Raw genomic sequence first — 15,075 nt, 5'->3', positions numbered from 1 at the left:
GTGTGATTGACTTGGAGTTACATTGTGTTGTTTAAGTATTCCCTTTATTTTTTTGAGCAGTGTATATACCGGTATGCTGATTTATATACTGATGCATAAATGGAACAGTATTGTACCTTTCTTTTCTTTGTTATTTGTGATCAATTGTAATAATTTACAATAAGAAAAACAGGTAAGAACATAAAACACAAAAACTTATAACAAAAATACCTATACATTTTAAATAAATTTATACCCGCAATCAATTGTAGTTGCGTAGCAAAAACACGTGAGCACCAGACTCAGCCAAGGGCAGATTTTTGTTGGAGCAGATGATTGGGGGGCCTGGAACATAATTATAATACATTTGTACAAATTGACACCAACTAAGCCCAAAAATAAATTTGATTTGAAAATAACAATCATTCCATACCTTGATTACATTAAGACACAATCACATATATCACTTTCTTCATTCGTATGAATACTTGGGAACAGATTTTTTTTAATAAAAACTTTGGGGGGTCAAAAACAATCAGTCTTGTCACGCGGGCCGCCTCTTGACGACATCTGCTGTAAGGTATAAATTAGGCTTAAAAGAGAAGCCCATTGTATTACAGCAATAAAAATGGTCTATTTAGAGAGTAGAGCCATTAACAGAGAGAGAAAAGCCTGGCATATGTGCATTGGCCTGACTTACCTGATGTCAAGGTTAGAGAGCACACTACTGCCACTTTAACTTCCACCACAAAGGTGGATATAAAAGCTTTAATACCTTTTGCCTTGACGGAGGCCAAAACTTTGGCTTTATTAATTGAAGCCAGTAGCACCCATAAAAAAATCATTACAGCCAGATGAAAATACAATTTTCTTTTCACTCAGCCTTGATTTAACAGGAGAACAGAGTTCGCTCGGCTTTTCTCCACGCCTCAGAAACCAGCTGGTCTCACTGAGGCTTCAGGATGGAGTTCTGTCTGAGGAGAAGTGCTGCAGCCTGAACAAGCTCTCCTCTCTTTGTCAATATCTTGCAAATCTGTTACATGTGCAGTGAAGCTAAATGTGGTCAGTCAGTCGGTCTGTCTGTGGGTCTGTCTGTGGGTCTGTCTGTGGGTCTGTCTGTGGGTCTGTCTGTGGGTCTGTCTGTGGGTCTGTCTGTGGGTCTGTCTGTGGGTCTGTCTGTGAGTCTGTCTGTGGGTCTGTCTGCCTACCTAAGGTTCTGGTCAAAAGTAGTGCACTATGTAGGAATAGGGTGACATTTTAATGGTATCATCAGTGTCTTTCATTGTCTGTCTATCTCTATATATGACAATGATGAGTGTCTTACATTGGATTTGTATCTTTGAAATGTGGAGCAAAAACAATAATTACACAGCTAATGACAATGGCAGGGAGTAGAATTCAAGCTGTGAAGCAGAAGACAGTTGTGTCAGCCATTAAGATGTCTCCCCCGTCTGTTCCTGGGTCTGTTTTAGGCTTTCTGTTTTGACTTCTCTGGTCCCTGGGGTTCAGCCCCGTGCAGCTGGCCTGACTGTACGTCTCAGGAAGCGCACACACACACACACACACACACACACACACACACACACACACACACACACACACACACACACACACACACACACACACACACACCTTCTACTCCCCAACAGCCTGTTCCAGGCAACATGCACATTGAGCTAAAGGCTAGAGCTGCCGCTTCAAGGTGCGGGACACTAATCCAGATGCTTATAAGAACGTCCTCTGACAACACATCAAACAGGCAAAGCATCAATACAGGACTAAGATTGAAACCATCGGCTCTGACACTTGTCGGATGTGGCATGGCTTGCAAACTATCACAGATTACAAAGGGAAACCCAGCTACGAGCTGCTCAGTGATGCGAGACTACCAGACGAGCGAAATGCTTTCCATGCTCGCTTCAAGGCAAGCAACACTGAACCATGCATGAGAGCACCAGCTGTTCCAGGCGACTGTGTGATCACGCTCTCCGTAGCCGATGTAAGTAAGACCTTTAAACAGGTTAACATTCACAAGGCCGCAGGGCCAGTCAGATTACCAGGACGTATACTCAGAGCACGCGCTATCCATCTGGCAGGTGTCTTCACTGACATTTCTAACCTCTCCCTGAGCCAGTGTGTAATACATGTATGTTTCAAGCAGATCACCATAGTCCCTGTGCCCAAGAACACCAAGGTAACCTGCCTAAATGACTACCGGCCCGTAGCACTTATATCTGTAGCCATGAAGTGTTTTGAAAGGCTGGTAAGGGCTCATATCAACAAAATCATCCCAGAAACCCTGGACTCACTCCAATTTGCATACCACCCCAACAGATCCACAGATGACGCAATCTCTATTGCACTCCACACTGCCCTTTCCCACTTATGTGAGAATGCTGTTCATTGAATACAGCTCAGCATTCAACACCATGGTTCCCTCCAAGCTCATCAGTAAACTAAGGACCATGGGACTGAACACCTCCCTCTGCAACTGGATCCTGGACTTCCCAACGGGCCACCCCTAGGTGGTAAGGATAGGCAACAACACATCTGCCATGCTTACCCTCAACATGTGGGCCCCTCAGGGGTGCGTGCTTAGTCCCCTCCTGTACTCCCTGTTCACCCATGACTGTGTGGCCACGCACGACTCCAACACCATAATTAGGTTTTCCGACGAGGATGAGACAGCCTATAGGGAGAAGGTCAGAGACCTGGCAGTGTGGTGCCAGGACAAAAATCTCTCCCTCAAGGTGAGCAAGACAAAGGAGCTGATCGTGGAATACAGGAAAAGGAGGGCCGAGCACGCCCCCATTCACATCGACAGGGCTGTAATGGAGCGGGTCGAGAACTTCAAGTTCCTTGGTGTTCACGTTTCTAAGAAACTATCATGGTCCAAATACACCAAGACAGTCATGAAGAGGGCAAAACACCTCCTATTCCCCCTCAGGAGACTGAAAAGATTTGGCATGGGTTCTCAGATCCTCAAAAAGTTCTACAGCTGCACCATGGAGAGCATCCTGACTGGAAGCATCACATCTTGGTATGGCAACTGCTCGGCAACTGACCGCAAGGCCCAACAGAGGATAGTAGGTACGGCCCAGTACGTCACTAGGGCCACGCTTCCTGCCACACAGGACCTCTATACCAGGCGGTGTCAGAGGAAGGCTCTAAAAATTCTCAAAGACTCCAGCCACCTAAGTCATAGACTGTTCTCTCTGCTACAGCACAACAAAAGGCTCCTTAACAGCTTTACCTCCAAGCCTTTATCAAATGTCTACCAGGACTATTTCCATGGACACCCTTATTTTATTAGTATTTATTCTTATTTTATGCTCTGACTCTCTTGCACAGGCTCCATGTACACTCACTGGACTCTAACCACACACCCACACATACTACACTGACATGCTAACACACACACACACACACACATGCATATTTACGCCACACACACACACACACACACACACACACACACACACACACACACACACACACACACACACACACACACACACACACACACACACACACACACACACACACACACACTCTTTACATACACTGCTGCTACTCTCGGTTTATTATCTATGCATAGTCACTTTACCCCCTACCTACATGTACGTATTACCTCAATTACCTCTACTAACCCGTACCCCTGCACATTGACTCGGTACCGGTACCAATTGTGTGTAGCCTTGTTATTTACATTTTATTGTGTTACAATTATTGATTTTGTTTTTAATTCATTTTTTAAAACTCTGCATTGTTGGTTAAGGGCTCGTAAGTAATCATTTCACGGTAAGGTTGTTTTCAGAGCATGTGTAAAATAAAATATTATTTTATTTGATGTTCAACTTGCATGCATGATTTTTAACATTAACAAGTTTTGAACTGTTGTAAATGTAACCTAGACACAAAACGTCCTTTTTGCTCAGAGTGTAAAAATAAGATCTGACTCAAATGAACACACATACAGTATAACGGGTTCTACGTGAGAGTAGGCCATGAGACCACGATGCACTGCAGCGCTTCATGGAAACTTCCTCTCTGTGTGGGCAGGAAGTGGTGTTTTTCTCAGAAACAGGTGTAATGTGTAAGGTGTAATGTACAGACATCTGAATGAAAATAACAACTGTACAAAACATCCTCCCTTGCTGATCTGGCCATGCAAATAATGTGACATGTCAGGTCAAAGAGTTTCTCATAAAGAGCCTTCAGTCACCATCATCTTTTTAGTTTATCTCTATGTGTTGTATTTAAAACATTTTGATATCAATCATTTTCACTCACACTACCAGTTTTTGTTTATTAATTATTTTCCTTGAGGCCCCCAGTATTAGTCAGGTAATGATCATTTTGCGCAAAAAAAACAACAACTATTTAGACAGGTCCACTGGGCAAAAAATGGGCCGACCTGAAATGCCAGTCCGCCGTTGTATGTGACATTAATGTAACTGCTTTTTGATATGCATATATATTTTTTATTTAACCTTTATTTAATATATGAAACTGAAAGTCTATGAACTGAAAGTCCAGTTGCAAAGCTGTGATAATAATAATAACAATAAATGATACTTTAAGCGCCTTTAAAAAAAATAAGGACACTGAACAGCAAAGAGTATAAAACAAAACAAGAATAAGACAATAACATTTGTAAAAGCTAATTAGCTTGGCTATGGCTGAGTAAGGGCGAGCTAAGCTGAGGGGAATGTCAGACTGAACAGGTGGGGTTTGAGAAGTTTTTGAAAGCGGTGATAGAGTCAGAGTTGCGGGTGGCTGGGGGGAGAGAGTCCCAGAGTTTGGGGGCAGCGCCACTGAATGCCCGGTCCCCCATGGTCTTGTGACCGAAACCTACCAAAACCACAACATTGATCAACATTCAGAGCGGGTAAGTCTTCTGTTGTCAGCCTAGTGACAAGGGAAAGGGAGGAGGATCATATTTCTTAACCTTTTCCTCATAGAGGTGACATCTGACTCAGCCATGGCTCTGAGAGCATACATTCTCTCTCTGCTCCACCACTGTGCCCCTCACCCACTCAGCCCTCCCAGCAACAGGCTTCGCAGTGCCGCACCAACCTGTCCGCTCTAGACCAGGAGGTGCTCTCAGGTGAGGGATGGGACAACCTGAGGAGCATGGACATGGGACGAGTCATGAACTTTAGCTACTCCCAGTGCCAGACCACGGAGGACGGGGTCTACCTCATCCCAGACGAGGTGTTTGTCATCCCCCAGAAGTTCACTGATGTTGTGACTAGTTCAGAGGTCATCAGTAATTGGTTTGAGCAGCACAGTTCCACATCTCAATCCATCAATGTGGGTGTGTCCTTCCTCCCAGGGCTCAATGCTAAGTTCTCCACTGAGAACCAATGGGTGAAGACCCACCAGGTTCAAGACAGATCTGTCACAAACAGGGCTGTGGCGGTCATGAAGTTTCATCAGCCGTGATTGTCAAGTAAATAATTGCCGGGCTCAAGGTAATTGACCGTTAATTAACATAAACACATATAGCATCTCCTGGCTTCCACGAATAGCCTTCAAGCCACTGAGGCAGACGCTGTAACATCTACATTTTATGAACACACATATAACGGTTCCACCTGAGTCTAATAAATCCATGTAATATAGCGTACACCATCACAATAAATCCATTATTTATTTTAGGCTACAAGTGAAGACAGACACATCGGGGGCGCAACTGTGTGCGTCCTTTATCCAATTCTGAGGCGCACATTGAAATATAGGAAGAACTGTCCACATTTCATTTGTCAGCCAACAAGATGAGTAGACCTAATGAACAGCAAAGCACTAGTCTATGTCAATCTACTATCCCCCATAGTACAAAAGTCGACCTATTCTATTCTGTGTGATAAATAAATATTCCAAACATAGTCTGGGACAGTTGTGGGATGTGATAGATCCCAAATTAATACAACCACTAGCATCAACAAAACATTTTTAAGCAATGAGGTTGATTCAACAGATCCGAACGTTTAGCTTAAAATGTTAATAAACTATAAGGCTGTTTCTTCACATTATAAGCGCAGCAATGTGCACATGGCAGGAGACTATAAGCGCTAATGTTCCATCAGCAGGAAAACCCCATTATCAAAAGTGACTCAAATGCAATTCTGCATGTAATGCTTTTATTATAAAGGTGCATTTTTATGGTGACAAATATCTTCCCCAAACTTGAAACTCACGCACTGCTTATGTCTTTACATATATATTAAAAAAATAATATATGTGTGAAATTCATTTTGATTTAGAATGGACCATTATAATGCTCCTGTCTTGAACAGGGACATGGGAAAAAATATGTAATCTATGCACTTAGTGAATGGAGGACGAATGGAGGATGCTTTTCCTGTGGTTCATTTTCATGCCAGCCAGGTAGGCTATACTCCTGTTGTAAATACGAACCCCCAAGTCAAACCAAATACGACATGTCAACATGTTCTGTCAGCCGTCAGTCAAGCCACGCACCAACAGTGCTGTCATTCAAAATTAACTCCTCGAAACTATCACTTTTAGAATGCAAGAACTTTGAGGGTTAAGTTTTAGGCAAGTGGTTATGGTTAGGATTAAATAGAACAAAAACAAAAATTGTTCCTAACACTGGGATTGAACAAGCAAAGCTTAGGGCCGTAGCTCATGGTTCAGCTCGTCTTCAAGCCCACCCACCACACCATTGCTCATCACTAGGAATCTAGATGTTAACAGGCACACTCATTGCCCCTAGTGGAAGTGTAATTTACATGTCTATTGTTCAGTGTCTGTTTTTATGTTGCACCACAGCCTTTTGTCCCAGTGTGTACTTGTACAGTCGTGGTCAAAAGTTTTGAAAATGACACAAATATAAATTTGCGCAAATTTTGCTGCTTTAGTGTCTTTAGATATTTTTGTCAGATGTTACTATGGAATACTGAAGTATAATTGCAAGCATTTCATAAGTGTCAAAGGCTTTTATTGACAATTACATGAAGTTGATGCAAATAGTCAATATTTGCAGTGTTGACCCTTCTTTTTTAAGACCTCTGCAATCCGCCATGGCATGCTGTCAATTAACTTCTGGGCTGACTGACGGCAGCCCATTCTTGCATAATCAATGCTTGGAGTTTGTCAGAATTTGTGGGTTTTGTTTGTCAACCCGCCTCTTGAGGATTGACCACAAGATCTCAATGGAATTAAGGTCTGGGGAGTTTCCTGGCCATGGACCCAAAATATCTATGTTTTGTTCCCCGAGCCACTTAGTTATCACTTTTGCCTTATGGCAAAGTCCTCCATCATGCTGGAAAAGGCATTGTTCGTCACCAAACTGTTCCTGGATGGTTGGGAGAAGTTGCTCTCGGAGGATGTGCTGGTACCATTCTTTATTCATGGCTGTGTTTTTAGGCAAAATTGTGAGTGAGCCCAATGCCTTGGCTGAGAAGCAATCCCACACATGAATGGTCTCAGGACTCTTTACTGTTGGCATGACACAGGACTGATGGTAGCGCTCACCTTGTCTTCTCCGGACAAGCTTCTTTCCGGATGCCCCAAACAATCGGAAAGGGGATTTATCAGAGAAAATGACTTTACCCCAGTCCTCAGCAGTCCAATCCCTGTACCTTTTGCAGAATATCAGTCTGTCCCAGATGTTTTTCCTGGAGAGAAGTGGCTTCTTTGCTGCCCTTCTTGACACCAGGCCATCCTCCAAAAGAATTTGCCTCATTGTGCGTGCAGCTGCACTCACACCTGCCTGCTGCCATTCCTGAGCAAGCTCTGTACTGGTGGTGCCCCGATCCCACAGCTGAATCAACTTTAGGAGACGGTCCTGGCGCTTGCTGGACTTTCTTGGGCGCCCTGAAGCCTTTTTCACAACAATTGAACCGCTCTCCTTGAAGTTCTTGATGATCCGATAAATGGTTGATTTAGGTGCAATCTTACTGGCAGCAATATCCTTGCCTGTGAAGCCCTTTTTGTGCAATGCAATGATGACGGCACGTGTTTCCTTGCAGGTAACCATGGTTGACAGAGGAAGAACAATGATTCCAAGCACCACCCTCCTTTTGAAGCTTCCAGTCTGTTATTCGAACTCAATCAGCATGACAGAGTGATCTCCAGCCTTGTCCTCGTCAACACTCACACCTGTGTTAATGAGAGAATCACTGACAGGATGTCAGCTGGTCCTTTTGTGGCAGGGCTGAAATACAGTGGAAATTGTTTTTTTTTGGAGTTGAGTTCATTTGCATGGCAAAGAGGGACTATGTAATTAATTGCAAATCATCTGATCACTCTTCATAACATTATGGAGTATATGCAAATTGCCATCATACAAACAGAGTCAGCAGACTTTGTGAAAATTAATATTTGTGTCATTCTCAAAATATTTGGCCACGACTGTACATATCAGGTAGTCTAGCGGCAGGTAGCCCAGCGGTTAAGATTATTGTCCAGTAACCACAAGGTTGCTGGTTTGAATCCCTGAGCTGACTATATGTAAGTTCTGCCAATGTGCCCTTGAGCTAGGCACTTAACCCTAATTGCTCTGAATAAGAGTGTCTGCTAAATTACTAAAATGTACTATACATACTTCTTGTTCTTTTTGACTTGTACTGCAATATTGAGTGAGCAAGCACACAAGCATTGTGCTACAACTTTTACTGTGTAGGTGACAAATAAAATGTGATTTGAGTTGACATCGACTTGGCATCATGTCACTTAAAAATTACATAAACCCTAGGCTAGCTCATAATCCACTATAGTTTGGGATGAAAACTATAATGGTAGACAAATAGAGAAGCCAACACCCCTTTGTAGTAGGGGTGGCCAAGCCTGCTGCATAGAGAGCTACTGTGTGTGCAGGTTTCTTCTCCTGCCCTATACACAAACATGAGAGTAATAAGCTACTGATACAGAACGTAGAGTCAGCTGTGTTAGAGTTGACAGGCAGCTACAGTTCTGGGGAACGCTTTGGAAAAAAACTAGAAAAACTAGAAAAAAGACTAGAAACAAATAAAATCTATTTAGACATTACAGGCCAGGCTCCACTCAATGAAAACACAAGAAGAATGAAGACCCTTTCTTGTAGTCAAATGACCAAATCGTCCTTTAGTGCTCTTTCTATCGTAGCCTGATACTGTAGAAATTCTCATACTTACTTTATTACTTTATTTATTATCTCCATTGCTTCTGTGACATACGAATACAAGAACATTTGCTCTCTCTTTGCCCATGCCTGTATCCCAAATGTGCACTACATTTGACCACGGTCTGTGGTCAAAAGTTGTGCACTAAATAGGGAAATGGGTGCCTTTTGTGACTCAGTCCATGTCTGTTCTGTATGTTTAAAACAGAACATGAGAGAGATAGACATACAGTACAATACCTGACCACTCTGTTGATGAACTATGTAGGGGACTCAGCCAACAAATAGAAAACGTAGCTCACCGTGTACAGAAACACGTTACCTCAGAATGCAGATCTTTCTTTATTCCTAACCTGCATTGAGTAAAAAGTAAAACGTGTAATAATAAAGTCATAATAGATACACAGTGAGTAATGATGACTTGTCTATATACAAGAGGTACCAGTACTAGGTTGATGTGCAGGGGTATGAGGTAATAACTTGGCTATATACAAGAGGTACCAGTACTGAGTTGATGTGCAGGGGTATGAGGTAATAACTTGTCTATATACAAGAGGTACCAGTACTGAGTTGATGTGCAGGGGTATGAGGTAATAACTTGTCTATATACAAGAGGTACCAGTACTGAGTTGATGTGCAGGGATATGAGGTAATAACTTGTCTATATACAAGAGGTACCAGTACTGAGTTGATGTGCAGGGGTATGAGGTAATAACTTGGCTATATACAAGAGGTACCAGTACTGAGTTGATGTGCAGGGGTATGAGGTAATAACTTGGCTATATACAAGAGGTACCAGTACTGAGTTGATGTGCAGGGGTATGAGGTAATAACTTGGCTATATACAAGAGGTACCAGTACTGAGTTGATGTGCAGGGATATGAGGTAATAACTTGTCTATATACAAGAGGTACCAGTACTGAGTTGATGTGCAGGGATATGAGGTAATAACTTGGCTATATACAAGAGGTACCAGTACTGAGTTGATGTGCAGGGGTATGAGGTAATAACTTGGCTATATACAAGAGGTACCAGTACTGAGTTGATGTGCAGGGGTATGAGGTAATAACTTGGCTATATACAAGAGGTACCAGTACTGAGTTGATGTGCAGGGGTATGAGGTAATAACTTGGCTATATACAAGAGGTACCAGTACTGAGTTGATGTGCAGGGGTATGAGGTAATAACTTGGCTATATACAAGAGGTACCAGTACTGAGTTGATGTGCAGGGGTATGAGGTAATAACTTGGCTATATACAAGAGGTATCAGTACTGAGTTGATGTGCAGGGGTAATAGGTAATTGAGGTAGATAGGTACATATAACTAGGAATAAAGTGACAGATAATAAACAGTAGCAGCAGTGTATGTGATGCGTCAAAAAAATATTGTGCAAAAAGGGTCTTATGGCTTGAGGGTAGAAGCTGTTCAGGGTCCTGTTGGTTCCAGACTTGGTGCATTGGTACATTTACATTTACGTCATTTAGCAGACGCTCTTATCCAGAGCGACTTACAAATTGCTGCATTCACCTTATGATATCCAGTGGAACAACCACTTTACAATAGTAACCACTTGACATGCAGTAGCAGAGAGAACAGTCTATGACTTGGGTGGCTGGAGTCTTTGACAATTTTAGGGCCTTCCTCTGACACTGCCTGCTATAGAGATCCTGGATGGCAGGGAGCTCTTCCCCAGTGATGTACTGGGCCGTACGCACTACCCTCTGTAGCACCTTGCGGTCGGATGCCAAGCAGTTGCCATAATATATATATTTCTTAGGGCTGGGCCCCTTTTTTCTCCATTTCCGCCTGAATGACGTGCCCAAAGTAAATTGCCTGTTGCTCAGAATCTTCTTTATATTCTAACAAAACGACACTACATATTATAGCTGGGACCCTTTGGATGACTAATCAGAGGAAGATTTTCAAAAAGTAAGTGAATATTTAATCGTTATTTGTGAATGTATGAAACCTGTGCCGGTGGAAAAATATTTTGATGTGGGGCGCCGTCCTCAAACAATCACATGGCATGTTTTCGCTGTAATAGCTACTGTAAATCGGATAGTGCAGTTAGATTAACAAGAATTTAAGCTTTCAGCTGATATGAGACTGCATATGTACCTAAATGTTTAATATTCATAATTTTTATGATTATTTATTTAATTGCGCGCCATCCAGTTTCACCGGAAGTTGTCGCTAGCGGGACGCCTATCCCAAACAGGGTGATGTAGCCAGTCAAGATAATCTCAATGGTTCAGTTGTAGAACTTTTTGAGGATCTGAGGACCCATGCCAAATATTTTCAGCCTCCTGTCGTGCCCTCTTCACGACTGAGTCGGTGTGTTTGGACCATGATGGATCCTTAGTGATGTGGACACCAAGGAACTTGAAGCTCTCAATGTGAATGGGGGCGTGCTAGACTCTCTGTTTTCTGTAGTCCACTATCAGCTCCTTTGTCTTGCTGACGTTGAGGGAGATGTTGTCCTGGCACCACACTGCCAGTACTCTGACCTCCTCCCTATTGGCTGAATCATCGTTGGCGGTGATCAGGTCTACCACCGTCGTGTTGTCGACAAACTTAATGATGGTGTTGGAGTCGGGGTTGAACAGCATGTACAGGAGGGCACTAAGCACGCACCCCTGAGGGGCCCGGTGTTAAGGGTTACTGTGGTGACTGTGTTGTTGCCTACCCTCACCCCCTGGGGGCATCTTGTCAGGAAGTCAAGGATCCAGTTGCAGAGGTAGGTGTTCAGTCCCAGGGTCCTTAGCTTAGTGATGAGCTTAGAGGGCACTATGGTTTTGAACGCTGAACTGTAGTTAATGAACAGCATTCTCACGTAGGTGTTCCTTATGCCCAAGTGGGAAAGAGCAGTGCAGATTGCAACAGAGATTTCACCATCTGTGGATCTGTTGGGGCTGTATACGAATTGGAGTGGGTCCAGGGTGTCTGGGATGATGGTGTTGATGTGAGCCATGACCAGCCTTTAAAATCATTTCATTGCTACATATGTGAGCGCTATGGAGGGAAAGTCATTTAGATAGGTTACCTTGCCATTTATGGGCACAGGGACGTTGGTGGTCTGCTTGAAACATGTAGTTATTACACACTGGGTCAGGAAGACTTTGAAAAAGGACACCTAACTCAATAAAGTAAGCCTATATAGTCTGTTTGTGTGTGTGTGTGTGTGTGTGTGTGTGTGTGTGTGTGTGTGTGTGTGTGTGTGTGTGTGTGTGTGTGTGTGTGTGTGTGTGTGTGTGTGTGTGTGTGTGTAAGTGAGTATGTGCTACAATTGTTTGTGTGTGTGTGTGTACACCTGCGTCGAGGTTAGTCTATATTTAACCTGCATATTTTCCCAGCTGTTTCCATGGTACTTCATCACAGCTAATGACTGTTGACTCCTATCAGCACCTCACTCCATCACAACACAAGTAGACCTGTGGAGGAAATGTCGGATCTGTTGACGTCAGGTGACAACAACGACATGAATCATTCATTCATTACAAGAGACCATTCTGGGAATAGACTTTAGAGGGCGGTGAGTTTCTTTGAAAGATTTGTAGCGAACATTGTATTCTCATACTTCTATTAAAGGCCCAATCCTTAATTTGAAAGGAAGGAAATCTATAACTTTTTCAGTTTAACTTGCAAGACAACAAACAGACAGTTTGTTGGGGCCTATTTATACTCTTCAAAAATCTATACTGTACATAAATGTTCAAATGACCAAAAATGTCTGTAAATATCACAGATTTCGTCTTTAAATAATGACCAAATGTCCTTATGTAACACAATGTACCCTTCTGATCTTCTCTGTTGAACCATGCCTTAGCTGGAACTGACTGTGCCCAGTGGATGGGACTACTGCTGCAAATGCTGTTGGAAATGCTGTTGGGAATGGTCGGATGAACTGCAATGACCCGAGGGTCTCAATTTTAGATTGTCTACTTGGACTCATCTCTGAGTAAGAAGAGCAGCAGTGAAAGAGAAAGGGTGTTTTATCTATTTGATACCACTGCACTATTTCACACCAGTCATTACCATGAGCCCGTCCTCCCCAATTAAGGTGCCACCAACCTCCTGTGCTGTTATTATTCAAGCCTTCATGAGTAGAAGCAGAGACTGATGTGAACTCTTTCCTGTAAGAATGTTCATTTTGCAAAGCATGATTTTGATCTGACAGTTGCATGCCACATGGTTGAAAAGATGTACGGTTTCTAGCTTATGAGTGTGCATCTCGCATACATGAGGTAAAATAGTGCTGGCGGCTTTGGATAGAGGATGCTGCTTGTTGTTTTTGTTGTGGTTGTGTGAAGCAAATAGAACATCATAATAGTGGATTTATCCTGCTAAGACTGTGTGGGCTAAGCAATTCAGAGCTGATTGGAAAACATAAAAAAATGATGTCTGCCACATGGTACTGTAATCCAGTCTAAGCAGTCTTGTTTTGCAGGATAAATAAGAATAACTGATTATATTTATATGTTTTTAGTTGAAATTTGTGAAACTTGCAGATTCATTTAACAATCTGTAAATGTGACTTTTATGAGAATGTTTCTCCTTGTCATTTCACATGAACAGTAGTTTACAGATGACTGAGACTTGACATTTCACAGGAACGTTTGTGTTAATCAGAAACCAGTAGTTTACAGATGACTGAGACTTGACATTTCACATGAACATTTGTGTTAAATCGTAAACCAGTAGTTTACAGATGACTGAGACTTGACATTTCACAGGAACGTTTGTGTTAATCAGAAACCAGTAGTTTACAGATGACTGAGTCTTGACATTTCACAGGAACGTTTGTGTTAATCAGAAACCAGTAGTTTACAGATGACAGACTTGTCATTTCACAGGAACGTTTGTGTTAATCAGAAACCAGTAGTTTACAGATGACTAAGACTTGACATTTCACATGAACATTTGTGTTAAATCGTAAACCAGTAGTTTACAGATGACTGAGACTTGACATTTCACAGGAACGTTTGTGTTAATCAGAAACCAGTAGTTTACAGATGACTGAGTCTTGACATTTCACAGGAACGTTTGTGTTAATCAGAAACCAGTAGTTTACAGATGACAGACTTGTCATTTCACAGGAACGTTTGTGTTAATCAGAAACCAGTAGTTTACAGATGACTGAGACTTGACATTTCACATGAACATTTGTGTTAAATCGTAAACCAGTAGTTTACAGATGACTGAGACTTGACATTTCACAGGAACATTTGTGTTAATCAGAAACCAGTAGTTTACAGATGACTGAGACTTGACATTTCACATGAACATTTGTGTTAAATCGTAAACCAGTAGTTTACAGATGACTGAGACTTGTCATTTCACAGGAACGTTTGTGTTAATCAGAAACCAGTAGTTTACAGATGACTGAGACTTGACATTTCACATGAACATTTGTGTTAAATCGTAAACCAGTAGTTTACAGATGACTGAGACTTGACATTTCACAGGAACGTTTGTGTTAATCAGAAACCAGTAGTTTACAGATGACAGACTTGTCATTTCACAGGACCGTTTGTGTTAATCAGAAACCAGTAATTTACAGATGACAGACTTGTCATTTCACAGGAACGTTTGTGTTAATCAGAAACCAGTAGTTTACAGATGACTGAGACTTGACATTTCACATGAACATTTGTGTTAAATCGTAAACCAGTAGTTTACAGATGACTGAGACTTGACATTTCACAGGAACGTTTGTGTTAATCAGAAACCAGTAATTTACAGATGACTGAGACTTGACATTTCACAGGAACGTTTGCGTTAGTCAGAAACCAGTAGTTTACAGATGACTGAGACTTGACATTTCACAGGAACGTTTGCGTTAGTCAGAAACCAGTAATTTACAGATGACTGAGACTTGACATTTCACAGGAACGTTTGTGTTAATCAGAAACCTGTAGTTTACAGACGACTGAGATGAAAGAAATTAGGGAATATTGACATACA

At 42.1% G+C, this 15,075-nt stretch overlaps 1 protein-coding gene across 1 annotated transcript; it reads left to right on the top strand.

Annotated features, from left to right (window-relative positions):
• The first annotated feature begins 2,984 nt into the window (after positions 1-2,984).
• Positions 2,985-5,448, top strand: LOC115202529 (macrophage-expressed gene 1 protein-like). Its single transcript, XM_029766654.1, has 2 exons — positions 2,985-3,079; positions 4,962-5,448. Exons 1-2 carry the CDS (start codon positions 2,985-2,987, stop codon positions 5,425-5,427), a joined length of 561 nt encoding a protein of 186 aa, XP_029622514.1. The 3' UTR covers positions 5,428-5,448.
• The last annotated feature ends 9,627 nt before the right edge of the window (positions 5,449-15,075 follow it).

Source organism: Salmo trutta, chromosome 12 (genome assembly GCF_901001165.1).
Source record: "Salmo trutta chromosome 12, fSalTru1.1, whole genome shotgun sequence".
NCBI classification, from domain to species: domain Eukaryota; kingdom Metazoa; phylum Chordata; class Actinopteri; order Salmoniformes; family Salmonidae; genus Salmo; species Salmo trutta.
The sequence above is the reverse complement of the archived record's forward strand: the minus strand, read 5'-3'. Positions and strand labels throughout refer to the sequence as shown.